The 23,291-nt window shown below is 39.1% G+C and overlaps 1 protein-coding gene across 1 annotated transcript in view; it reads right to left on the reverse strand.

Moving 5' to 3' along the window:
• Positions 1-23,291, reverse strand: part of LOC308516756 (mediator of RNA polymerase II transcription subunit 18) — a 105,275-nt gene that overhangs the window by 8,816 nt on the left and 73,168 nt on the right. Inside the window, exons 3-9 of the mRNA XM_081087844.1 lie at positions 14,769-14,945; positions 13,969-14,049; positions 8,650-8,814; positions 7,572-7,958; positions 3,501-4,083; positions 2,913-3,097; positions 2,176-2,329 (exon numbers count right to left, since the gene is read on the reverse strand). Of these exons, the coding sequence (XP_080943970.1) occupies positions 2,176-2,329; positions 2,913-3,097; positions 3,501-4,083; positions 7,572-7,958; positions 8,650-8,814; positions 13,969-14,049; positions 14,769-14,945 (1,732 nt within the window). The remainder of the gene's footprint in view (positions 1-2,175; positions 2,330-2,912; positions 3,098-3,500; positions 4,084-7,571; positions 7,959-8,649; positions 8,815-13,968; positions 14,050-14,768; positions 14,946-23,291) is intronic.

The following is a 23,291-nucleotide window of genomic DNA, read 5'->3' on the forward strand; positions in this document are numbered from 1 at the left end:
ATCAACAAGCCCTAACACTACAAAAAAGCTCAGTCAGACTCTGAAAGTACTCATCTGTAAAATGAATGTTTGGACTGTACTGGTGGCTCCCAAAACGATTTGCTCCTTCAGCAAATCTGTTAACACAGATACTCCAGGCATATTAAAAATTTTGATTCAGGAAACCAGGATAAGGACTGAGATTTTAAAATATAAGGTCCTCTCTATCAAATATTTTATGAAGTTTCTCATCCCCTACAGTTCTGAGATGTTACCAATGATGTATCATTTTTGGAATCAGAAAATTATTCATTTATTACCATCTATCTATATATAAAACCCTAATATGCAAATAGACCAAACGGCAAACAACCGAACAGCCGGTTGCTATGATGTGTGCTGACCACCAGGGGGCGCGCGTGGAACATGGTGGGCGTTGGCTGCAGTGTGATGGTGGAGCAGGTAAGCGGGGGAGCCAGACCACGGTGGGGTGCCCACTGCTGTCATGGGGGCAAGCCTGTGGTGGTCACTGAAAATTCTTTGCTCCCGCATGCCGTGGTCCTGCCAGGCACTCACACCCGCTGCTGGTGCTGGCCCCACTCGCACCCGCAGCTAATGCTGGAGCCGCCACTCACACTTGCTGCCAGTGCTCGGCGCCGGTCTCAATTGCTTGGTGCCATCAGCAGGTGCGAGCGGCAGCTGCCAGCCCCAATCGTCCCTGAGGGCTTCTCCACCTCCCCCTGCTCCTGCTGCTGGCGCTGGCCCCAGTCTCTGCTCTGTCAGTGCATGGGAGTGGCAACAGCGACAGGAGTGGGGCTGCCAGCAGATAGGAGACCACGGGCCGCAGTGGGAGGGGTCGGGTGGGGGTGCAGAGGATGGGCCAAGACCTGCACCTGTGTGCCCACCACAGCCTCTCGGCCCACCGTTCCTTTCAAGGTGCACAAATTCATGCACTGGGCCCCTAGTTAATTTATAATTCTCAGACAGTCTTTGAATTACATGCTAATAACTATTTTTTTTAAAGTATTTTTATTGATTTCACAGAGGAAGAGAGATAGAAACATCAATGATGAGAGAGAATCATTGATTGGCTGCCTCCTACACATTGGGGATCAAACCTGCAACCAGGCATATACCCTGACTGGGAATTGAACCATGACCTCCTGATTCTTAGGTCAACACTCAACCACTGAGCCACGAAGCTGGGCAAAGATCCCCATTTTAAACTAATTCCTAATTTTGATGGTCTCTTGGTGACAATCAGAGGACCACAGTTTTGCATTAAGAGTGCCAACCTGGCCAATAGCACAACAGGTGTGTAAGATAGGAGAGGAGAATATATTTTAGTTAATGAACATCCTTAATTACTTTGTAAGTAATGTGTCACCAGTTCCATCTCCTTTTCCTCATTCTATCAAGAGATACATGTGAGTTGGGAAAATACCTGTCTATATACCTGGACTCTAATGTGTATTATATGTGCAGGTAATTGGCCTGCATTCAGTTTCTCTATGCGTTGGGTTCCAGCTGACTTGAAAAATATAGTAACTTAATGGAAAAATATGTATACTAACACTTTGAAAGGAGGCAGTTACATGGAACATGTGTAATAGATATAATAAAAAATGTGGGTGTGCTCTTTAATTGGGCTGGCATCTCATGCTTGAGCAACTGGATAAATGACAGAGGAGTCTCGCTATTCTGGGAACCACCTGAATTCTCTAAAACTTAAAACAACAACAAAACGTATCTTATGGTTTAATTGCCAAGTTCTTAGAGAATACTCAACTGGGCACAATAGGGTTTGTTTGTTTGTTTTTAGAATATATTTTTATTGATTTCAGAGAGAGGAAAGGAGAGAGAGAGAGAAAAACATCAATGATGAGAGAGAATAATCGATCAGCTGCCTCCTGCACACCCCACACTGGGGACTGAGCCCGAATCCAGGCATGTGCTCTGACCAGGAATCTAACCGTGACCTCCTGGTTCATAGGTCGAAGCTCAACCACTGAACTATGCCAGCCAGGCCACAATAGGTATTTTAAAAATATTATACTATTTCTAAAATTTAAAAAAAAAAAAAAAAAAAACAGTAACAAAAAGATAAATGAAGCTTCACCACAAAATAAGTCTCCAACATACATACTGTCCAAATCAAATCAAATCAAATCAATGTATTCTAACCAGTGGGCCTACCGGATCAGCGTGTTCCCAATCTGGTGCCGTATTTCATTCCACTCCTCTTTGCTTTTTCGAGGCCAAGAATTCAAGTTCAACTCTGGTTCACTCGGTCTGTGATTCAACTTCATTGCCAGTGTGTCTTTCCTCTTCACTTTGTTGGCCAGAGCACCTTTGCACAAGAAAAGAAAATGTTGAAGCTTAAGGCTCAACCTCACCTGCTTGAGCTTCAGGCAAGAATCTGAACAAATAATATCCTATCTCCCAGCTTCCACATGACCTCCAATCGTCCAGCTAACAAAGAGGTGGGGGTAAAGCTAAGAAGACATCTAAAAATCTCAGCCAGATGGCCTCAGATGGGCTAAAGATATCTTCTCCCTTTTACCAGTCCTCTACACTTTCATCCCTAATAAGAATTGCTACAGGAGACAATCTAAGCATGGGACAGCCCTCTGAATTATAACAAAAAGTATTCACACTAACACACCTCATAAAGTTCCTATCTTAAGGCTGTTCTCTCACTTTCAGGATGCCATTATTAAAAACAGATGAAAAAACTGAAGGATGCAATCTACTTGGCTCCCGCTCACGGCTTGTTATAACAATGGCAATATCAGAGACAAGAGTTCTTCATAAGCCAACATCAGGCAGTCAGATGGCTCATGGGAGAAGGTGCCTGTTTTTCACTTGCTAAGACCAGCCAGTAGCTTTAACTATAAAAGAATTTTCTCTTTTGCTTTCCCTCCTTTTCTTACTGTTCTGGCTTTCATCCTCATCCTCTTCGTCTCGGTACTGAATGGGACCTTCTGAGTCTGAGTCGCTCTCCTTCTCTTCCTCTTCCTCCTGCAGACACTGTGGGAGTGTAGGAGTGACTGAGGTAGGAGGCATATCTTCACTGAATGCAGATGGGTGGGTTTGCTCCTCTTCTTCATCATCTGGACTAAAAAATTAACATAATTACATAACCTTTCAGAAAGGTTAAAGAACATACAATACAAGCTAGTAAGTAAGAGATAGAGCTGGGATTTGAACCCAGAGCTAGCTTACGCCAAAATCCATGCTCTTAAGCACCATGTATCAAAAAATACAGGGGTTTCAATTTTCAAGTATAACAGTTTATAATTTTTATATCATCATGAAATTGTCTGCTATGGAAACCATGTTATAGAAATCAGCAGGGTAAACAAAGTTCAAATTCTAGAACATGTCTTATTTGTTGAGTATTCTTTTTACTTTAAATTTATTCACATTTTTTTTTTATAAGTAATTTTTTTCCAAGAAGGGCTAACTAAAAAAGGAAAGTAAAGGAGAGGAAACAAGAGGCAAACTTTTAAGGCACTCACACTTTCAGCATTTCAATAGTGACGGGAAGTGACCTGGTACGACCCAGAGTATTGCTGTCCTCAGAAAAGTTGTCACTGTTCTCGAAGAGCAACGAATGAGCTCTGTGAGAGCCCTCCAAGGAGGAAGAGATGGGAAGTGGGCTGGTCAGGGCCTGTTGGATTCGGATATGCAGTGGGAGTGGGGGCAGCCTAGAGGTTACATGGGGCTCCCCAAAGCTGTGGTCCAACATCCTCTTGGGTACTTCCTTCTTCTGGTCTTCCTGCGGGGAAACCTCCTGGGGTAGATCTGAAGAAGGTGCAAACTCAGTTTCTGGCACAACTTGAAAAGTCTTGGCAGGGAGTGGAGGGGACCGTGGGGGCTCTGGCGGTATATGAGTGGGTAGTGGGGGGGAAGGAGAGGGAGGTGGGATAAGCAGCAGCTGTTCGGAGCCCCCAGAGCATGTGCTCTTCTCTCTTTGATCACTTGGTGCTTTTGTGGTGGTGGTGGCGGCGGCAGACTCCGAGGTGGGTACCAAGGTTGATGGAATGCCTCTCTTCGGTGGTAAAGGTGGGGATGGTTTAGATAACAATGTTCCACTGTTTACTGCCGGAAAAAGAGAGAGCAACATCTCACTATAAGATGGCTTTACAATGCTTTACAATGCTTTGAAGGGCCAGCCCAGGGCATAGAATTAGAGCTGAGCTGTCTTAACCTTTCAGGCAAAAAATTACATGTCATGCCTTTGCCATTCCCTAGATACCTCATTCTAAATTACCCTTCAATATCTATGAGACCTTATACATGTATAGAGGTATAGGAAGACCACTATCCTAATAGTCTGATAAGAAAGTTTTACCAAAAAGAAACAAAAACAAAGAAATGTTTTAGTTTTTTAAAAAGAAATTTATGAGAGAGAGAGAGAGAGAGAGAGAGAGAGAAAGGGAGATATCAACTTATGATCAAACCCACAACCTGGGTATGTGCCTAACTGGAAATTGAACCCACCACTTGGTGTATGAAATGATGCTCCAACCAAATGAGCCACACAGGCCAGGGTGGTAATCTGATGTTTTACTGTAATTTATCGTGTGTGTGTGTGTGTATATATATATATATACATACATATACACACACACACATATATGCATATATATGTATATATACATATACATACATACATACATACATATACATATATATATATGTATATATATGTATTTTTATTGATTTCGGGAAAAAAAGGGAGAGGGAGAGATAGAAACATCAATGATGAGAGAGAATCACTGATTGGCTGCCTCCCGCACAGCCCCCACCAGGGATTGAGCCTAGAACCTGGGCACGTGCCAGATCAGTAATCAAACCATGACTGAATCAATACTCAACCACTGAGGTACCTCGGCCGGGCTCATCGTAAGTATATTTTTAAAAGGACTTTCAGAAAAATAGCGCATACACATTAAAAAAAGGATTCAGCCCTAGCCAGTTTGGCTCAGTGGTCAGAGAGTCAGCCCTCAGACTGAAGGGTCATGGGTTTGATTCTAGTCAAGATGACGTACCTTGGTTGTAGGCTCCATTCTGGGCCCTGGTTAAGGTGCATGCGAGAGGCAACCAATTGATGTGTCTCTCTCACATTGATGTTTCTCTCTCTCTCCTTCTCCCTTCCATTCCCTCTTTAAAAAAAAAAAAAAAAAAATCAATGGGAAAAGTATCCTCGGCCCTGGCTGGTTTGGCTCAGTGGACAGAGCGTCAGCCTGCAGACTGAAGGGTCCTGGGCTTGATTCCAGTCAAGGGCACGTGCCTGGGTTGCGGGCTCGATCCCCAGTGTGGTGTGCAAGGGGTGTGCAGGGGGCCGCCGATCAATGATTCTCTCTCATCACTGATGTTTCTACTGGTATTTCTCTCTCCCTTTCCCCTTCCTCTCTGAAATCAATAAAAAAATAAATTTTAAAAAAAAAGTATCCTCGGATGAGGATTAACCACAACAAAAAGGATTAAGCCCTGGCCGGTTTGGCTCAGTGAATAGATCATCAGCCTGTGGACTGAAGGGTCCGGGATTTGATACCAGTCAAGGGCACATGCCTGGGTTGTGGGTTCCATCCCTGGTAGGTGGCATGCAGGAGGCAGTCTGTCAATGGTTCTCTCTCATCTTTGATGTTTCTATCTCTCCCTCTCCCTTCCTCTCTGAAATCAATAATTTTTTTTTTTAAAAAAAGGATTAAGCCGAAACCGGTTTGGCTCAGTGGATAGAGCGTCCGCCTGCGGACTGAAGGGTCCCGGGTTCGATTCCGGTCAAGGGCATGTACCTGGGTTGCGGCACATCCCCAGTAGGAGATGTGCAGGAGGCAGCTGATCGATGTTTCTCTCTCATCGATGTTTCTAACTCTCTATCTCTCTCCCTTCCTCTCTGTAAAAAATCAATAAAATATATTTTAAAAAAAAAAGGATTAAAAAAAATGTAAATCTTAGGATCAGTGAAAGAGATACTTTTGGGTAGACTGGGCTATTGCTGCCTCTCTAAAAAACAGCAGTTGCTTACCCTGAAAAGAGTATACTACTGGTTTAGAGCAGTGGTTCTGGTCCCTGTATATGCAGCATCAGCATCACCTGGGAACTTCACAGAAATGCAAATTCTCAGGCCCTATTCCAGACTTACTGAACCAGAAACTTTAAATGCAGGGTCCATCAATCTGTATTTTAACAACCCCTCCAGGCGACTGTGATGAGAACACCTGTCTTGACAACCATTTGCGAACACAGGTGTATAGAACAGATCTGTACCCAAGAGTTGAAAAACCTATGTTTGATTTCTATCTTTCACTAACTGCAACCTTGAATTGAGTCACAATTTCTTCTTGTTCTGCTTGCCCTAATTATATAATAGATAAAATCAATTTCCTACTTCACAAGGAGATTTTGAAAATAAGTATATGAAAGCTTCTCAAATTCCTCAGAGATAAGTCAATCTAAGGTGGTGATAACAGGATAATAATAATAACCTTCATCCTGTTTTTATCAAGCTACTCCAGCTTGTCATACAATAAATTCTAAGCCTGTTTTTCAAGGTTCTAGTCACCCCACACAACTTGATGGTTATTAGCCATTTAACAAGCATATATATATTTTAAATCCTCACCTGAGGACATGATTGGAGAGAGAAAGGGAGGGAAGGACGGAGGAAGGGAGGGAAGGAGGGAGGAAAGAAGGGAGGGAGGGAGAGGGAGAAACACTGAGTGGCTACCTTCTGCATGTGCCCTAACCAGGGATTGAACCTACATCCCAGGTACGTGCCCTGACCGGGAATCGAACCTGCAATCTTTCTGTGCACAGGACGACGAGACACTCCAGCAGGCATACTTTTTACTCCTCCAATCATTAACAAAAACTTAAACAGTACTAAGCCTAGTATCATTTTTCCTGAAAAACTATCTTCCTTTCTCTCCTCCTTTTCTTGAAAATTCCTCTAAGAAGGTATGCATTTATATAAAGAAAATAGACCTAAAAAGGATTTCAGGTAAATATAAAAAATTTACTAAAACCAATTATCCTCCCTTTCTCTCTTCCACCACTGATTTTACTCAGAGTAGCATTTTTAACTCTCAAGATAAAACATGATTTTATCAGAACCATTTAAATAATATCTTTTGCAGTTCCCCTTGAAGACATTATGCCAGATTCTGAACCACAAGTTACACTGGCATCTATACAATCATCTTCTCATCTACTGGGCTTATGCTGGAGGAATGCCCTGGCAGTTTAAAGTAGGTTAAAATAAATCTTTTCTTCGTGCTGGTCAAACCTGTTGTGATTTTCACATGCCCAGTCCCCCAACTATAGACGTATTCCAGAAACAGTTTAAGGAAAATAGATATGAATCCCCCACACCTGACCTCATTTTAGTGGTTTCTGACTTCAGAAGCCTGTTGCCGCTCATAGTCGCCTGCCTCATTTTAAGACTTTTCTATAGAGTGCATTCAAAGGGACAAGATATGGAAACTCCCTCACAGACCAAATCAATATTGGATCAGCTATCCTATAAAATAACCATCTAAAACCCAACCCAACCCAAAATGGCAACCTAAAGACTTACTTACCAGTGACAGGGTTGCTATTTCTGTGAGTTGGTTTAGGGGGAGGAACAGGGGGCTGCTTGGCAGGGAGGCTGGGGGGAGCAGTAGTGTTAGTGCTGACAGGAGCAGCAGGAAGAGTCCTGGGTGCTGGGGTAGGGGGCACAGAGGCATTAATAACAGTTTTTGGTAGGTTTGTGGCGGCAGCAGTGGCAGCAGGTGCTGTGGTGGGGGCGGCGGTAGAAGTGGAGGAGATGGGCCTTGCTGTGCTGCCAGAGCAAGTGGTATCCTTTGCTTGCCCTTCATTTGCTTCATGAGAAGAGGACAACGGTCTTTTAGGGGGAAGTAAAGGCTGTTTGGGTGCATTCTCAGGAACGAACTCTGCTTCAGAATTAGGCCGGCTTCCAGTTGAGCCTGTGTAATAACAGATATGATTTAAAAGGAGAGAGTAACAAGACAGACTCAAAAAGCTAACAATTTATAATCAACTTCACCCATTATTTAATTTATAGATGAATTGACAGGCAAGTTTCCCAACCTCAAGATACTTAAGGTAGATGACACTTTTTAAATCAGGAAGTGAAACTTATTATCGTAGTGATTTGTCATACAAGAGCCAGGAGGAGGCACATTCGATAGAATGCCTTGGGTGGAGGAAGAAAAATGTGTATCTTAAAAATGTCCTACAGTTATCTGATACTTAACATCCTCCATCCTTGAGAATCACAAATATATGTACTTTGTGAATAAAAGAATGAGAAGGGGGAAATTCTACTTAAAGTTACAACTAGTTGGAGAATTGCTAGAGAGAATTCCCTCTGGGTTTTATTTCTCCCCTTGCTCTTGCAAACCCTTGAGGTAAATGAGAATGACCCATGGCTCTTTTTAAAAAAATTTTAAATTGATTTTTACAGAGAGAGGAAGGGAGAAGGAGAGATAAAGAGAAACATTTAGCTGGGCATGTGCCCTGACCAGGAATTGAACCAGTGAGTGACCTTGTGGTTCATGGGCTGACACTCAACCACTGACATACTGGCCAGTCTCTCTCCCCCTTCTCTCTTTTTTAAAATCCATGGCTCTTAAACTAAAAAATCCAGTTTCTTACCTAGTTGCTTCTTTGTGTCCTCTTCTGGAACAGGTTTTCCAAGACTTGGTATTCTTTCTGGCTCTTCCTCTACTGGGACTGGACTAGAAGATCTGGCATCCCCAATGGGGGTGGTGTGGCCATTCTTTAACATGGCATGGTTCAACTTTCCTGGATCCTCACCATCTGCAAGGTCCAAACGGAAAGGGCAAACTGATGAAACTGGCATGGTCATCTTATCCCATTTCCTCCTCTTCCTTTTAGTTTATCATTTAGATCTAGGTTGTTATTATTATTATTATTACTAAAGGCCCGGTGCATGAAATTCGTGCATGCGGGCGGGTGTCCGTCAGCCTGACCTGCACCATCTCCAATCCGGGACCCTCTGCCTGCCTGCCTGATTGCCCCTAACCACCTCTGCCTCGGCCCCGCCACCATGGCTTTATTCAGAAGGACATCTGGAAGATGTCTGGTCTATCTGGTCTAATTAGCATATTAACCTTTTATTAGTATAGATTTTTTTTATTATTTGGATCCTTATAGTAGTGGAAATTAAGTAATTCCTTTTTAAAATAGACATTTGATTGCCTATTATGTGCCAGCTGCATTGCTATATGAATAAGATGGACTTATTATACATGTAATTACAATATTAAACATTAAGAGCTATAATGGATGAAGTGGTAGGAATAAAGAAGAAATAATGATCCTGTGGTGGGAGTGGGGTTAGGAAAGCTTCACAGAAAGTGATAGCTAAACTTGGTCTTAAAGGAAGGATAGGAACCTACTAGACTGATAATGAGATAGATTCTTTAATGTATCTAGGAAGAAGGAACAGCATGTAGAAAGATGTGAAATTATTTGACATTTTTGGGAACTGGCAACTAGTTAAGTCTGGCAGTAGAATAGATGCATATAAGGAAAAGTTGTGTACAGGACTGGAGAGGCAAGCAAGAGCCAGGCTATGAAAAATACCAAACATCATGTAAAAGAGCCCAGACTGAATCCTGTAGGTAACAGGAAGCTAATGAATTAAAGTAGGAGAGAGATCTGATCTGACCTACCTTTTAGAAGGTTAACTCAGAGCTGTGAGGAGGATGGATTGCACAGTGATTGAACAGGAAAACAATTAATGAGCTACCGTTAGAATATATAGGTGAGAAGTAGCAGAGGGTGCCTGTGCGTATTATGGGTCGAGAGCAAGGGGTAGAACTGACAGTGCATCAAAGGTAAATATGAAATACAAACTAAACTGCAGGAATCATCACTAGGCTGAAGGCTTTGGGATGACCACTCATCACTATGAAAATTGTAGGTAAGATTCCTTCACGGAGCAATTAGACCAACATTCTCAGCTACTGCTAAGGTTTTTCTATACTCCTTTGGAGGAGAAAACTAAAAAAAACACACCACCACACCTAAGGTTGGAGACTAAAACCTCTGTCTCAGCTGCTAGTGTGCTGACTGGAACTAGATGCTTTCTAAATGGTGCCCTTTATTAGACAGTGTTATTCTTCATGCAGGCTAAATAGGAGGTGGAGTTTGGGCTAAAAGTAGTGAAGAGACTAAGGCAAATGAGCACCAAATAAAAATGTACTTCTAAAGCTGAGATTCTGACACTACTTTATTTTTTTAAAAATGGGGAGGGGCAAGAGCCCAACAATTATGCAAATGTAGTAAGTTATTACTTATGTTAATTCAGACCAGCGTTAACAAAAACAGGTCTTTCTGGAATACAGAGCAATGAATCATTTCAGTGCCAACATAGACTGCTACTTTTGAAAGCAATGTAGTGAAAGGTTAAGACACATTATTAATTGGTTTCTACTCAGCACATATTAGTAAAATATATGTAAAAGCAATCAGTTCTTTTCCAAGTTACTTAATCAGGATTGCCTACTTTTAAGTAAAATTTCTTATATTTAGGGTTTCTGCAATGCTAGCAGAATGAAGCAGAAGTAGTATTTGGCTTTAATGCCTCTGAATAGCCTCCCTCTCAGAAAGTCTATTAAGTATTTTAAAATACAGTCAAGTCAAAACCATAATCAAGCCAAATGCCATATTCAAGTATGAAAAGAGCGTTAAGGTTCAAACACTGCTTTGGGGCTAAACTGGCTATATGTCAGGCCCTGAGGTCCATCTCTGAGTTTCTTCTTACAGAATAAAGCTTAGGTCAGTTTTGTGATTGGCATAATGGCATCTTGTCCAATGGCTGCAATTCATTCATCAATTGGGCCTTTGAGCTCCTAGGCAAAAACAACTTTGAACCAGAGCCAATAGGAAGCAGAGGGAAAAAGAGACTGAATGAAGGTGAAAACCTGGCTGGTGTAGATCAGTGGTCAGAGTGTCGCCTCCACACACTGAAGGGTCTTGGGTTTGATTCCCAGTTCCAAGGGAGGCAACCAATCAATGTGTCTTTCTTATATCAATGTTTCAATTTCTATCTCTCTCTCTCTTTTTCCTTTCCCTCTCCTTCTCCCTTTCCCCCTTCCACTCTCTAAAACTCAATGGGGCCCTAGCTGGTTTGACTCAGTAGATAGGGCGTCGGCCTGCGGACTGAGGGTTCTTGGGTTCAGTTCCGGTCAAGGGCACATGCCTGGGTTGCAGGCTTGATCCCCAGTAGGGGGCGTGCAGGAGGCAGCTGATCAATGATTCTCTTTCATCATTGATGTTTCTGTCTTTCCTCCTCTCCCTTCCTCTCTGAAATGAATAAAAATATATTAAAAAAAAAAAACTCAATGGGAAAAGTATCCTTGGGTGAGGATTAACAAAAAACAAACAATAAAAATAAGAAAGAAGTAATGTACAGGGTTTTGTGGTGAGTGAGCAAGAAAGGTGAGAGGCATGGAGTGAGGAATGGCTATTAGAAAAAAAACAAGGGCCAAAGGTGCTGCAACTGAGGGGTTAGAATTTTAAACACCTACATACCTGGAAGATTTTGTGTCCTACTGTAAAAACAAGCAGATGCATGATAAAACAAAAACTACATGTGCTCATAACTAACCATGTAGAAAATTCATAAAAATAGAAAGAAAAAAAATTATTCCCATCTCATCACCCAGAGGTAACCAATGCTAATAGTATTTTTCCTTCAAGCTTCTTTCCTCTGCTTACTTTTTAAAAAAATATATTTTTATTGATTTCAGAGAGGAAGGGAGAGGGAGAGACAGAAACATCAATGATGAGAGAGAATCATTGATTGGCTGCCTTCCACATGCCCCACACTGAGGATTGAGCCTACAACCCAGGCATGTACCCCGACTGGGATTCGAACCATGACCTCCTGGTTTATAGGTTGACGCTCAATCACCGAGCCATACCAACTGGGCCTCTGCTTACATTTTATAAGGTTGAAATAATAAATCTTCAATATACACAACTTAATTAAATTGTGTGAATAAGCAATACATTCACACAGTTCAAAACCTAAAAAGTATAATATGCCATCAGTTTGGCTCCTTTTTCCTATTATCCAAAGGATATGGTATATTTTAAAAACTTGGTTTTCAGATTTTTGTCTCATAAAAAGTAACTCTAATGAAGAGAAATAAAATGCAACCACTGTACTATATAGTCTTAACTCCTAAGTTGCTTTGTAAAAGTCAGACATTGGAGAAAGTCTTGACATTATTAAACCAGCAATGACTGTTGAAATACCAAAACATGATCTTTATGACAGACTAAGATTAGAGCAGCAATATGGGCATGAGACAAATTTGGTCAAAAAAAAGTAGAAGAAAGAGAAATAGATAGATAGATAGATAGATAGATAGATAGATAGATAGATAGATAAAGAGAGGAAAGAAAAAAAGAGAGGAAGAAAAGGAGAAAAGGAAAAGAAAGAGAAAGAAAAAGAAAGAAAGAGAGAGAAAGGAAGGAAGGAAGAGCTGGAGAAACCAATGACCAAGTACTGCAGCTGGCACAGAGAATGTGTGCTCCAACGATCTTCACTCAATTTCAGAGGTAAAGATCACAGCCAGATAATTTAGACATGGACTGAAAGGTGAATAGTTGCCCTCTACCCCTGCCAGAAAATGGACTTTAATAAAATAAATTAGGAGGTAATTATTAGAATAAAATAATTTTATACTTATACCCCTAATTTGACATTTTGTCCAAAAAAGAAAACAAAACCCAAACACTCCGTTATTCTCACTTACTAGTATGTTTTAATCTTTCATTTATTAGATATTTTCATTTCCACAAAAACATATGCCTTCCTTAAATAAATCAAAAATAGGTGAAATGGCATTAATTCTATAAAAATATCTTATTAATACTTATTTTTTTCATCATGTATAATATCAGTAGAGAAAAATGCACAGAACATAAATGTAAATTTCAATGAAATACTACGAGGAGAACACTTGTATAATCATCATGGACATTAAGAAATGTTTCCAGACCCCAGAAACCTCCTTTTCTGCCTAGTAACATTCCTTTCCTTTTCCCACAAAGCAATCACTCTCCTAACTCTGTGACAATCCTTTGTTTTTCTAATTATAGTTTAACCAGTTAAACGCACATCTCCAAACTCTATAGTTTAATATTGCCTATTTTTCCTTTACATTTACAGAAATAATACAACATATTTTTTCATAACTGACTTAATTGCTCAATATTACTTATGAGATTGATATTACAGCATGTAGGTGTTTATTTTTAAAAATATATTTTATTGAATTTTTATAGAGAGGGAGAGGGATAGAGAGAAACATAGATGAGAGAGAAACATCGATGAGCTACCTCCTACACACCCCCTACTGGGGATGTGCCTGCAACCAAGATACGTGCCCTTGACTGGAATCAAACCTGGGACCCTTCAGTCCACAGGCCGACGCTCTATCCACTGAGCCAAACCGGTTAGGGTAGGTGTAGTTTATTTTCATTGCTGTGTAAGTATTTTATTTTATAAATGTATCACATTATGTTTTACTATTATAGGCATTTGGGTTGTTTCCAATTTTGCTCTATTGTTAGTAAATACTACTGCTACAAGTACTTTTGTACATATCTTGATATAAATGCATACACATTTTTGTTGGATATATGCAAAGTTCTGGACATACCTGCACATAGGTTTATATATATCCAGCTTTCACAGATTCTTTAGTGAATTCAATGCTTTTGCAGACTTTCCTGTTGAGGTTTTTTTCCTTTTTTAATGGACATTTAAAAAAACATATTCTAGATGTATGAATAGTTTTTGTTTTGTTTTTAAAGTTGATCACCCCCCCCGACCCCCATCAATGGCAAAAGAATGAAAGAAAATTCAAATACCTAGTCAGAACCAAAGACCAAGTACACAGACAGGCATATGCCATTGGTGTGCAAACTCACCCTGTTCAGAGTCTTCCAACAGAACCCCTCTTTTAACCAGCTCTTCTCTCGGTTTTCGCATAGATATTTTTCGCTCTAAAACTAACATTAAATTGGAAAACAGCACTCAGAAATGTGGCAGTTAAAGGTTAACTTTAAGCATTCTAACTCCACAGGTAAAAGTATAAAGTGGTTCAATTTTCTAGTCTCTGGAAAGAAAAGAACAGGAAAACTACCTTTATAATAAAAAACTTAATTTTTTCATATGCTGTGTTATCAGGAAAATAGTATTTCCAAAAGGAACTATCCTTATATGATTTTATCTTTTTTAATTAAAATTTCAACGATAAGGTATTTATGAATATACTTTCTCTGGGAGGACGTGGCCAGAGTAGAAAAAAAGAAGCATCTAAGATTTGCTATAGTTTAGAAACTCCATTTACCACTTGATAAACTTTAGTCCCATCAATATTTCAACTTGGGAATGAGGCTATAATATATAAGGCTTAGTGAGTAACCATTGGTTTTTAATTCTAAAAGATTCAATTCCTTCTTCAAATAGGGGGTTATCAAAGCCTGGGAAAGGAATGAAAAGTTAGGTAACTTCCATAATAAGGACCTCTTTAACTCAGAACATATATCTAAATCTTTATTTTTTCACATATATGTTTTTATTGTTGATAGTATTACAGATGTCCCCATTTCCCTCTCCCCTGTATCCCCCTTCTCCCAGTCCCTCCCCCGCTCCCCCCAGGTCATCACCACCCTATTGCCCATGTCCATGGGCTATGCATATAAGTATGTAAATTTTAATATCTCACCTTCTGATGTCTCTTTGAATTTATCACTACTTTTTTTTTTCCGCCATTTCCAGGGCTTGAAGATCTTGCCAAAGCCTGAGAACTTGCTCTTCCTTTTGGTGGGAGGCGTCATGTCTCCTCCTGCTTCCACACTGTCCATGATCATGCCTGGGTCGGCAGTGGGCTGGCCTGCTTCTTCTGTTGCATGGTGAGAGGGAAGAGAATAGCCAATTCGTTATTTCGGCATAATCTAGAAATTGTCCCTGCCCCTTTCTTCCTGTTGTAGTTGGAAAGGATCACAGCAATGATAAACAATCATGCAGAGACGGACTCCTTGACATCACATAGACACCAAACATCCAAATCCATGACAGATAAACTACTGAGGAGGAAAACGAACCAAACCAAGTTGACATCATTTTAGGACAAAAATTCAATGAGATGATTATAACCAGCTCAAAATCTCTTAAAGGCACACATACAAATGTGGATGTCTTCCCAATAGGCATGAGATCTTGCCCCATGAAGCCTACTGTTGTTAGTCTTCTCATTCTTTTGGCATGGGGAAGGTCTTCCCCAGCTAACATACTATCTCCCCTGTCACTGAAGCAGGGAATTTCATCATTTGTGAGTGAGTCATTATTCTTTGTTAAACACTACCCTCTCCCTATCCTCCTCTTTCAGGACATAAATAGTTCAGAGAGGGGGTGACACATTAAGTGTTAACACCTTTCTTACATCTGTTTTTCAGATTGTATTCTGCCTTCACAAGACCCTAGGGAGTTCTGGAGCACTGTAAGGGGACTAAGGTGGGGGGGCAGGGGGGAGGGGCATAGAAGGATAGTGGTTTAAAATGGAAGGATTTTTACTTTTATTTTTGTTGGGGGGGAAAGTAGAGGTGAGATGAAATTCCAGTTTGCTTATCACAATATTGTCTTAGGGACAACTCTGATTTTAAGGATTTCACAAAACATAACTGACATGGTAAATGTACAGGATTGAAATGAAAGACCATAAATAAGTCCCTCATAATGACTATACATGCAGGGTTTAGTTAGGTAGCTTTAGTGGCAGAGAAAGGAGCAGCCAAGACTGGGCCAAGAATAATACTTCTAAAAAGCAGGAAGGCAACAAAAAAAAGCAGGAAGGCAACACAATATAGTTTTGCACTCCACCTACTGTCCCAGGGTTCTCTGGAGAAGTCTAGAGGAGAAGAAAAAAAGAGAGTCATGTGGAATAACAGTCCTGAAATTAAAGTGGAACCTTTACTTTATAGAAATATATCAAGGACCACATACTGTATTATCACATGTAATAAGTTAATATATTTATTGTAAAAAAAAGTTTCCATCTGGAGTAAATAACACTTTCTGGGGGGATATAAAAGGACATAACTTCACTAAAACTAATTTTTAATACTGTAGATATATTTTCATAAGAGAAAATATACAATCAATATGCATTAATTTTTTTAAAAACAGTATCAAAATTAGTATTTTTCTAATCAATAGATGTGAGTCTAGGAAAGTCCACTGATGAAGGTCAGATTTCCATAACCGTAATTACCAGAGTGAATATAGCAATGGCTGCTGATGCATTATTTTGATGTATCCAGATTACAGGGCCAAATAGGGTCCTGGTCACTGAAGTACAGCAGATCAAGAGGACGGAGGACAGGGACTCTTTTCTTCCCAGCTGCATGATTTAGTTATGGGCATCCTGGGTCTCAACTACTTTAACTCCCATATGAAATGCAGTGGAATCTGATTATAAAAGTGGACCATATTTTAAAAAGTGTCGTTGCCAGAGACATTAGAACTCCTGTCATAACAATTCCCCCTCAATGGTACCCTGAGATGAACCCCCAAGAGTGAACACATGGTATTGCTTTCAAGAGTTAGTGCTTTAACTAAGACATTATTCTCCCAATTATGGAATGTCAATCAGACCTCAACATAGCATAATATTTAACATATGTTAATGTAACCCTTTCAGAATAGAGCTAAGTAACATAAACTTATCATTCTCAAATTGTAACCTTACTTGCAGAGGGAAGGAGGGACTAACATTTTAAATATCCTAACTGAAAAAACTTCTAAAAGACAATAGGAAAATGCTTGTTTACTTAAGAGTAATGGGGTAGATTTAAAAAAAGACAACCCAACCACAAAAAAAAACACACACACACACAAAACTCCCAGACTAATAATACTTAAAAAAAAAGGTTAGTAGTATTTGATGCTTTTACAAAGGAAAAAAACCACGAAAGCTTTAGAAATGTTAGATGCTAATATCTTCACAAAAAAGTCCCTGTCTGTAAAGTCCTTAAGTGAAATATAGCCAATCTAGCCTGCTCCCATTGTCTTCTCAAATATCTAATCATTTCTAAAGTAGAACTTAGTTCAATCCAATTTAATTCTTCATTATACTGAACAATATATTTATGTCTCCCTTTTCTCTTAAATATTAAAACAATAAAATCATGATATCCTTTTAAGTATATTTATGCCTGCTAGCATATGAACTAAAAACAAGTGTTGTTTATATAAAAAAAAAAAGTACAGCGTGTATAGAAAATACCAACAGCTTATGATTAAAAAAATGAATGTGTCCACTATTACATCTATTGCTAAAAAGAGCCTTCTTCTTTCTTTATGTAAAGAAAGTCATTGAGCCCTAGCTGGTTTGGCTCAGTGGTTAGAGTGTTGGCCTGTGGACTGAAGAGTCCCGGGTTCAATTCTGGTCAAGGGCACATGCCCGGGTTGCAGGCTCAATCCTCAGTAGGTGGCAGCCAATCAATGATTCTCTCTCATCGCTGATGTTTCTCTCTCTCTCTCCTCTCCCTTCTTCTCTGAAATCAATAAAAAATATATTTTTTAAAAAGTCACTGAATATAGTCAGTAAAAAGAGTATTTTTTTCTTTGATGCTTTATGCAAATGTACTTAATTTTAATGTTTATATAACTTTTACAAGTGGGTATGCCTCTTGCCTCATGCAGTGGGGTTCAGCCATACCCAACCCTGAACTAGTGATTAGTCCAAATGTATTCATTCATATTCTTATATTCTCATGTTCTTTTCACTCCACCTCCCTCTTCTCCCTATGACAAGCAGAACATTATTTCAGTGACTCCCAAATCTGTTCAAATACTTTGGAATCAGCCCAGTTACCCTTTCAAAATACAGAATCTCTGGAAGGTGGGACTTAGAAATCTGTTTTCTTTTCTTTTAAATATATTTTTATTGCTTTCAGAGAGGAAGGGAGAGGGAGAGATCGAAATATCAATGATGAGAGAGAATCATTGATTGGCTGCCTCCTGCATGCCCCCTACTGGGGATCTAGCCCACAACCTGGGCATGTATCCTTGACTAGAATCGAACCCAAGACCCTTCCGTCTGCAGGTTGATTATCTATCCACTGAGCCAAACTGGCCAGGACTAGAAATCTGTTTCTAAAAGTCTTCACAGGTGCCCCATGGGTGTGGCTCAGTGGATTGAGCATCATCCTGTGCACCAAAAGGTAACCTGTTAAGAGTCCAGGTAGCGGGCCTGATCCCCAATAGGGGAGGGGATGCAGGAGGCATCTGATTGATGTTTCTCTCTCACATTGATGTTTTCCTCCCTCTCTTGCTAAAATCAATAAAACATATTTTTAAAAATATCTTCACAAGTGATTCTTATGATCACACAGGTTTGTTAAACCCAATCCCAGATTGTTATCTAGAAACCTGACACAGGTTAAAAGAGACAGAGACAAACGTTCTCTGCATGCCTGTAACCGAATACATTGTTGATGAAAAATGAACTAGAAAATCATGGCATCATTACAGTGTTTCTTACTCATATACAATATTCCTACAGAATTGTGAGGGGCTCCCTGAGTTTCTTAGTTTCAGATATAGTTTAAACTAAAAATAAACAATATAGTTCTGGCTGATGTGGCTCAGTTGGTTGGGTGTTGTCCCTTGCACCAAAAGGTTGCTGACTGGATTCCTGGTTAGGGCACATGCCCAGATTTCCGGCTTGATCGCAGGTACAAGACAAGCAGGTTTCACTCTCACATCAATGTCTCTTTCTCTTCTCTCTCTCTCTCTCCCTTCCTTTCTAAAAATCAATAAACACATTAAAAAATCAATATAAAAGTTTGCAGTTATTTTAACATAGTATGTCCCATGTGCACTTGGAAAGAAAGTGTACTGTGCAATTACTGAGTGAGTGTTCTATACATGCCAATTAGGTCAAGTTGGGTAATCATCGTGCATAAATAATATCCTTCTGATTTGTTGTCAGCTTACTCTATCAGTTACTGAGAGAAGTATGTTAACATCTCTACCAATGAAAGTGGATTTGTCTCTTCTTCTTTTTAGTTCTATTAATTTTTGCTTGATATACTTTAATGCTATGTTATTAGGTATATACAAATTTAGAGTTATATCTTCCTGTTGAATAGATCCATTTATCACTAAATCCCCATATCACTCTAATAACACTTTTGCCTTGATTTTGTTTTTCTATTTAGTTTGACAATTGTTGTCTTTTAGAGTTTAATCCATTTATAGTTAATGTATTTACTGACACAATTGGGCTTAAGTCTACCATTTTGCTCTATTTTCTATTTGTCTTGCTCTGTGCATTCATTGTTCTAAAACTGATTTTAGAGAGAGGAAGGGGAGAGAAAGGAGTGGAGAGAGAGAGAGAGAGAGAGAGAGAGAGAGAGAGAGAGAGAGAGAGAGAGGAGAGAGAGAGAGAGAGAGAGAGAGAGAGAGAGAGAGAGAACATTAATTTGTTGTTCCATTTATTTATGCATTCATTGGTTGCTTCTTTGGCATATTGGACACTGAGCATATGGGATGATGCTCTAATAAACTGATTTACTCGGCCAGGGCCTGTTCATTCTTAACTGGTTACCATCTACATTAAGTTAGTATGTTTACTACTTATTGCAAGAATTTTACAACATTTCAACTCTATTTGCTCTTTGTGTAAATAGTCATGTCTTATTACATATACATAACAATAAAACAGAAATTATTGTTGTTTTAACAAACAATATTATTTTATATTTCCTACATATTTGCTTTTTCAGATACTCTTCATTTCTTCCTGCAATTCTATGTTTCCAATTAGGATAATTTCAGTTAATCATTTTTGAAGGATATGTGTACTGAGTATGATATTTTCAGTTGGAAGTTGAGGTGTTTTTGTTTATTTAACTTCAGCACTTCATACTGTCATTTGGTTGGCTCTCGCCCCCCGCCCCCCGCCATGGACTGCTTTTCTTTGTATGCTTCATTTTTTAGGTGCTTTCTATTTGCACATAGCATAAGTGATAGAAGCGGGATGCAGATCTTTATGTTGTTGATAACATACATGGGAAAGAAATCTGAAGTCATACTATTAGGCATTTTTGGTGGAGACTAGTCTGGGAGGGCTCTGGAAACTCAACTTTTAGCGATTATTCAAGAGCAACACCTATAACTGATTAAAATAAAGTGTTGATAAAATTCTTCCCACACATTTTTTGCTTAGGTAGGTACCTCCTGAAAGAAAGAAATTCTGAATCATGAGAGTGTTCCCATGCATGAAAGATATTAGAAAAAATAATAATAAAGAGAAGTAGATTAATCATTCCTAATGAAATGGGAAAGAAGTAAATCATCTTTTCTTTTCACACTCAATCCATTATGCTGACACCAAAGGGAAATCACAAAAACTTGATTCTATCAAATGTCCTACATAGGAAGGGAAGGACCTTCAAATAACTAAATGACAGTGGGGAGCAGCCAGTCAAGCCTTCCCTAATTAAATCCAAGAGTATTTTCAAGAAGGAAACGTAGCAGACTGAAAGTAGACTAATGGTAAAATTCATAGGAAAGTCCTACTCAGCAGTCTGCCTAAATCCAACTTTGAAGAGTCCATGAATCAGGTATTGGTCTCTCACTATTGAATTCCATTTGGGCATATCTTCTTTGTTATCTAACTAGGTATTACTTATAACTAGAATAGTGGCTAGGGTCATGCACATATTTTTTTCAAAATTTTAATTCCAACTCTATATAAATTATATGATTATTTTTTCTAATAAAAGCTTCTCAAAGATGTTACTTCTGATAGTGCTATTTAGGGTGGTAAATCATTGGGGATGAGTTGAAAGTACAATAATAGGTATATGAACAAACTGAAAATTTTATATAAAACAGCCCTGGCTGGTGTGTCTCAGCGGTTAGAGTATTGGCCTGAGCATCAGAGGGTCTTGGGTTTGATTACTGGTCAAAGGCACATACCTGAGTTACAGGTTCACTCCCTGGCCCTGATCAGGGTGAGTTCGGGAGGCAACCAATTGATGTGTCTCTCTCCTATCTATGTTTCTCTCTCTTCCCCTCCTCCCCCCTCCTTATTACTCCCTCTAAAAGTCAATGGAAAAAATATTCTTGGGTAAGGAGTAACCAAAAACTAAAAAAGGGGGAAAATTAATATAAAATAATATATAATCATTAAAATGATTTCTAGAGTAATAATCCTAGATTAAAAGTAGAATATAAATATATATGTAAATTACACATCACATTATTTAAACTATGTTAATTTTTGTTAAAAGGAGAATGAAGGAACTAAACCAAAATGTAAATATATTGTAATGGTAGGATTATGAGAGACTTGTGTTTCTTCTTGCTAGCTTCCTATATATTTTTTAACAATAAACATGTATGGCTTTTATAATTGGAAAAAAACATTTACTTTTTACAATGGGAAGTGAGAGCTATCAAACCATCACAGTTAATAAATGAAGTCCAGCATATACATAAATACACAAAAGAAAATAATTCTTTCTACACATTAAGCTTCCAAAAAAAAATTATTTACCACATAAAAATCATAGTCTGAAACAGTAAGAAAATTAAACCACTCAAGGATATATTTTTTTGGTATTTAAAGTAGTGACACATGTTAAAGTGAGCAGATTTGGATTACCCAAACGACACCTTCTAGTCCTGTATTCTTTAAGTGTACCACCCTTGTTTGCCATGAGTACAATCTTGTGCTAAATAAGTTAGAAACTAAATTTAAAAGTGATCTAAATTCACCAGCTGTAAACTTTCCAGCTATAGAATGAAGGGCTTGAAAGTATGCATAAATCCTGAGGGCAGGGCCTGACTATATCTAACTGAAGTCACTAATCTCTGGAGCGTTCTTGGATCTATTAAAACTGGTACACTAGTCCAGGTTTCTGACTATAAATCTTTGTCTGATAGGAAGAAAATTCAATTCCATCACTTAGAAAACTGCAATAGAAAGAGAAACTAACAAATCAACAAATTGTACGACAAAAAGTATATTCATGTAACTACAAATCATCCCTCTTTTTTTATTTTTGATACAATTATACCTCAGATTTGTTATCCTATATAATAAAAAGCCTAATATGCTAAGTGTCTGGTCGTCTGTTCAACCAATCAAAGCATAATATGCTAATGATATGCTAAGGCTGTTCAACCGCTTGCTATGACGGGCACTGACCACCAGGGGGCAGATGCTCCGACCGGTAGGTTAGCTTGCTGCTGGGGTCTGGCTGATCCAGATTGAACGAGATGGGCCAGACATACCCTGGCGCCCTCCTGCGGCCTCTCTCCCCAGCCAGCCCCGCCCCTAATGGGCCCCCATCGGGGTAGGCCAGCTGGATCCCACCTGTGCACAAATTTGTGCATTGGACCTCTAATATACCCATAAGAGATGTGAATTTGAAACTGTTCTTAGGCAAATTTGTACATGAACCACTTGTTCTCAATAATTCTGATTTTACGACCATCTCCCTCCCATTTCCAATTTGACAAGAAATACAGGCTTGGAGTCACATTTGGGTATTCCATTATTTCTGTTTAAACTAATTATGAAGTTTAAAATGGCTTTATAACCCCATTCTTTCCGTGAGAGCCAACACAAGGTAGTTTCCCTCCAAGTTTCCTTTTGTTTGACAGAAAACAGGGTGTAGGATGCTGGCTTTAGTTTTATGATTGTGTGTTCCAAAGAAAACATCTTTTTCTTTGAGTCATACAGCTACAGGCAACTAGGAAAGCAATTCACAGAGTTGGAGGTCTTGATGTTTTCTGGAGGGGGCGGTTGTTGGGAGAGGAAGATAACTAATCAAATCAGAGTTTGGAGTTTCCAGTTTGAGTAATACCCTGAAACTATGCCCTGATATTTAAACTACTTTACTCCCTCATTCAAGTTGTAGCACCTCACATTTAGTCTTGTTTCTATATTATGTATTATGCAGAGTTTTAGTAGTTTCTTTCTTCAACTCCCAAGTTTTTATGGCCAACATTTAATTCAAGTTTTTTAGTTTAAGTTTAGTTGTTCCAGGTGAATTTCTAGGGTGATTTTTAAATAAATGGATAGTATTATTAAAATTTACTTAGCCTTTTTCATCTTCAATAAAGTTATCATTAATTATTTGCTATAGATACATTATTATACCTACTTTACTTTCTAGAGATAAGGGATAAAACAGAGTTCAACAATAAACCCTAGGCCAAAGACAGTGTT

Source organism: Myotis nattereri (assembly GCF_964212035.1).
Source record: "Myotis nattereri genome assembly, chromosome: 3".
NCBI lineage: Eukaryota > Metazoa > Chordata > Mammalia > Chiroptera > Vespertilionidae > Myotis > Myotis nattereri.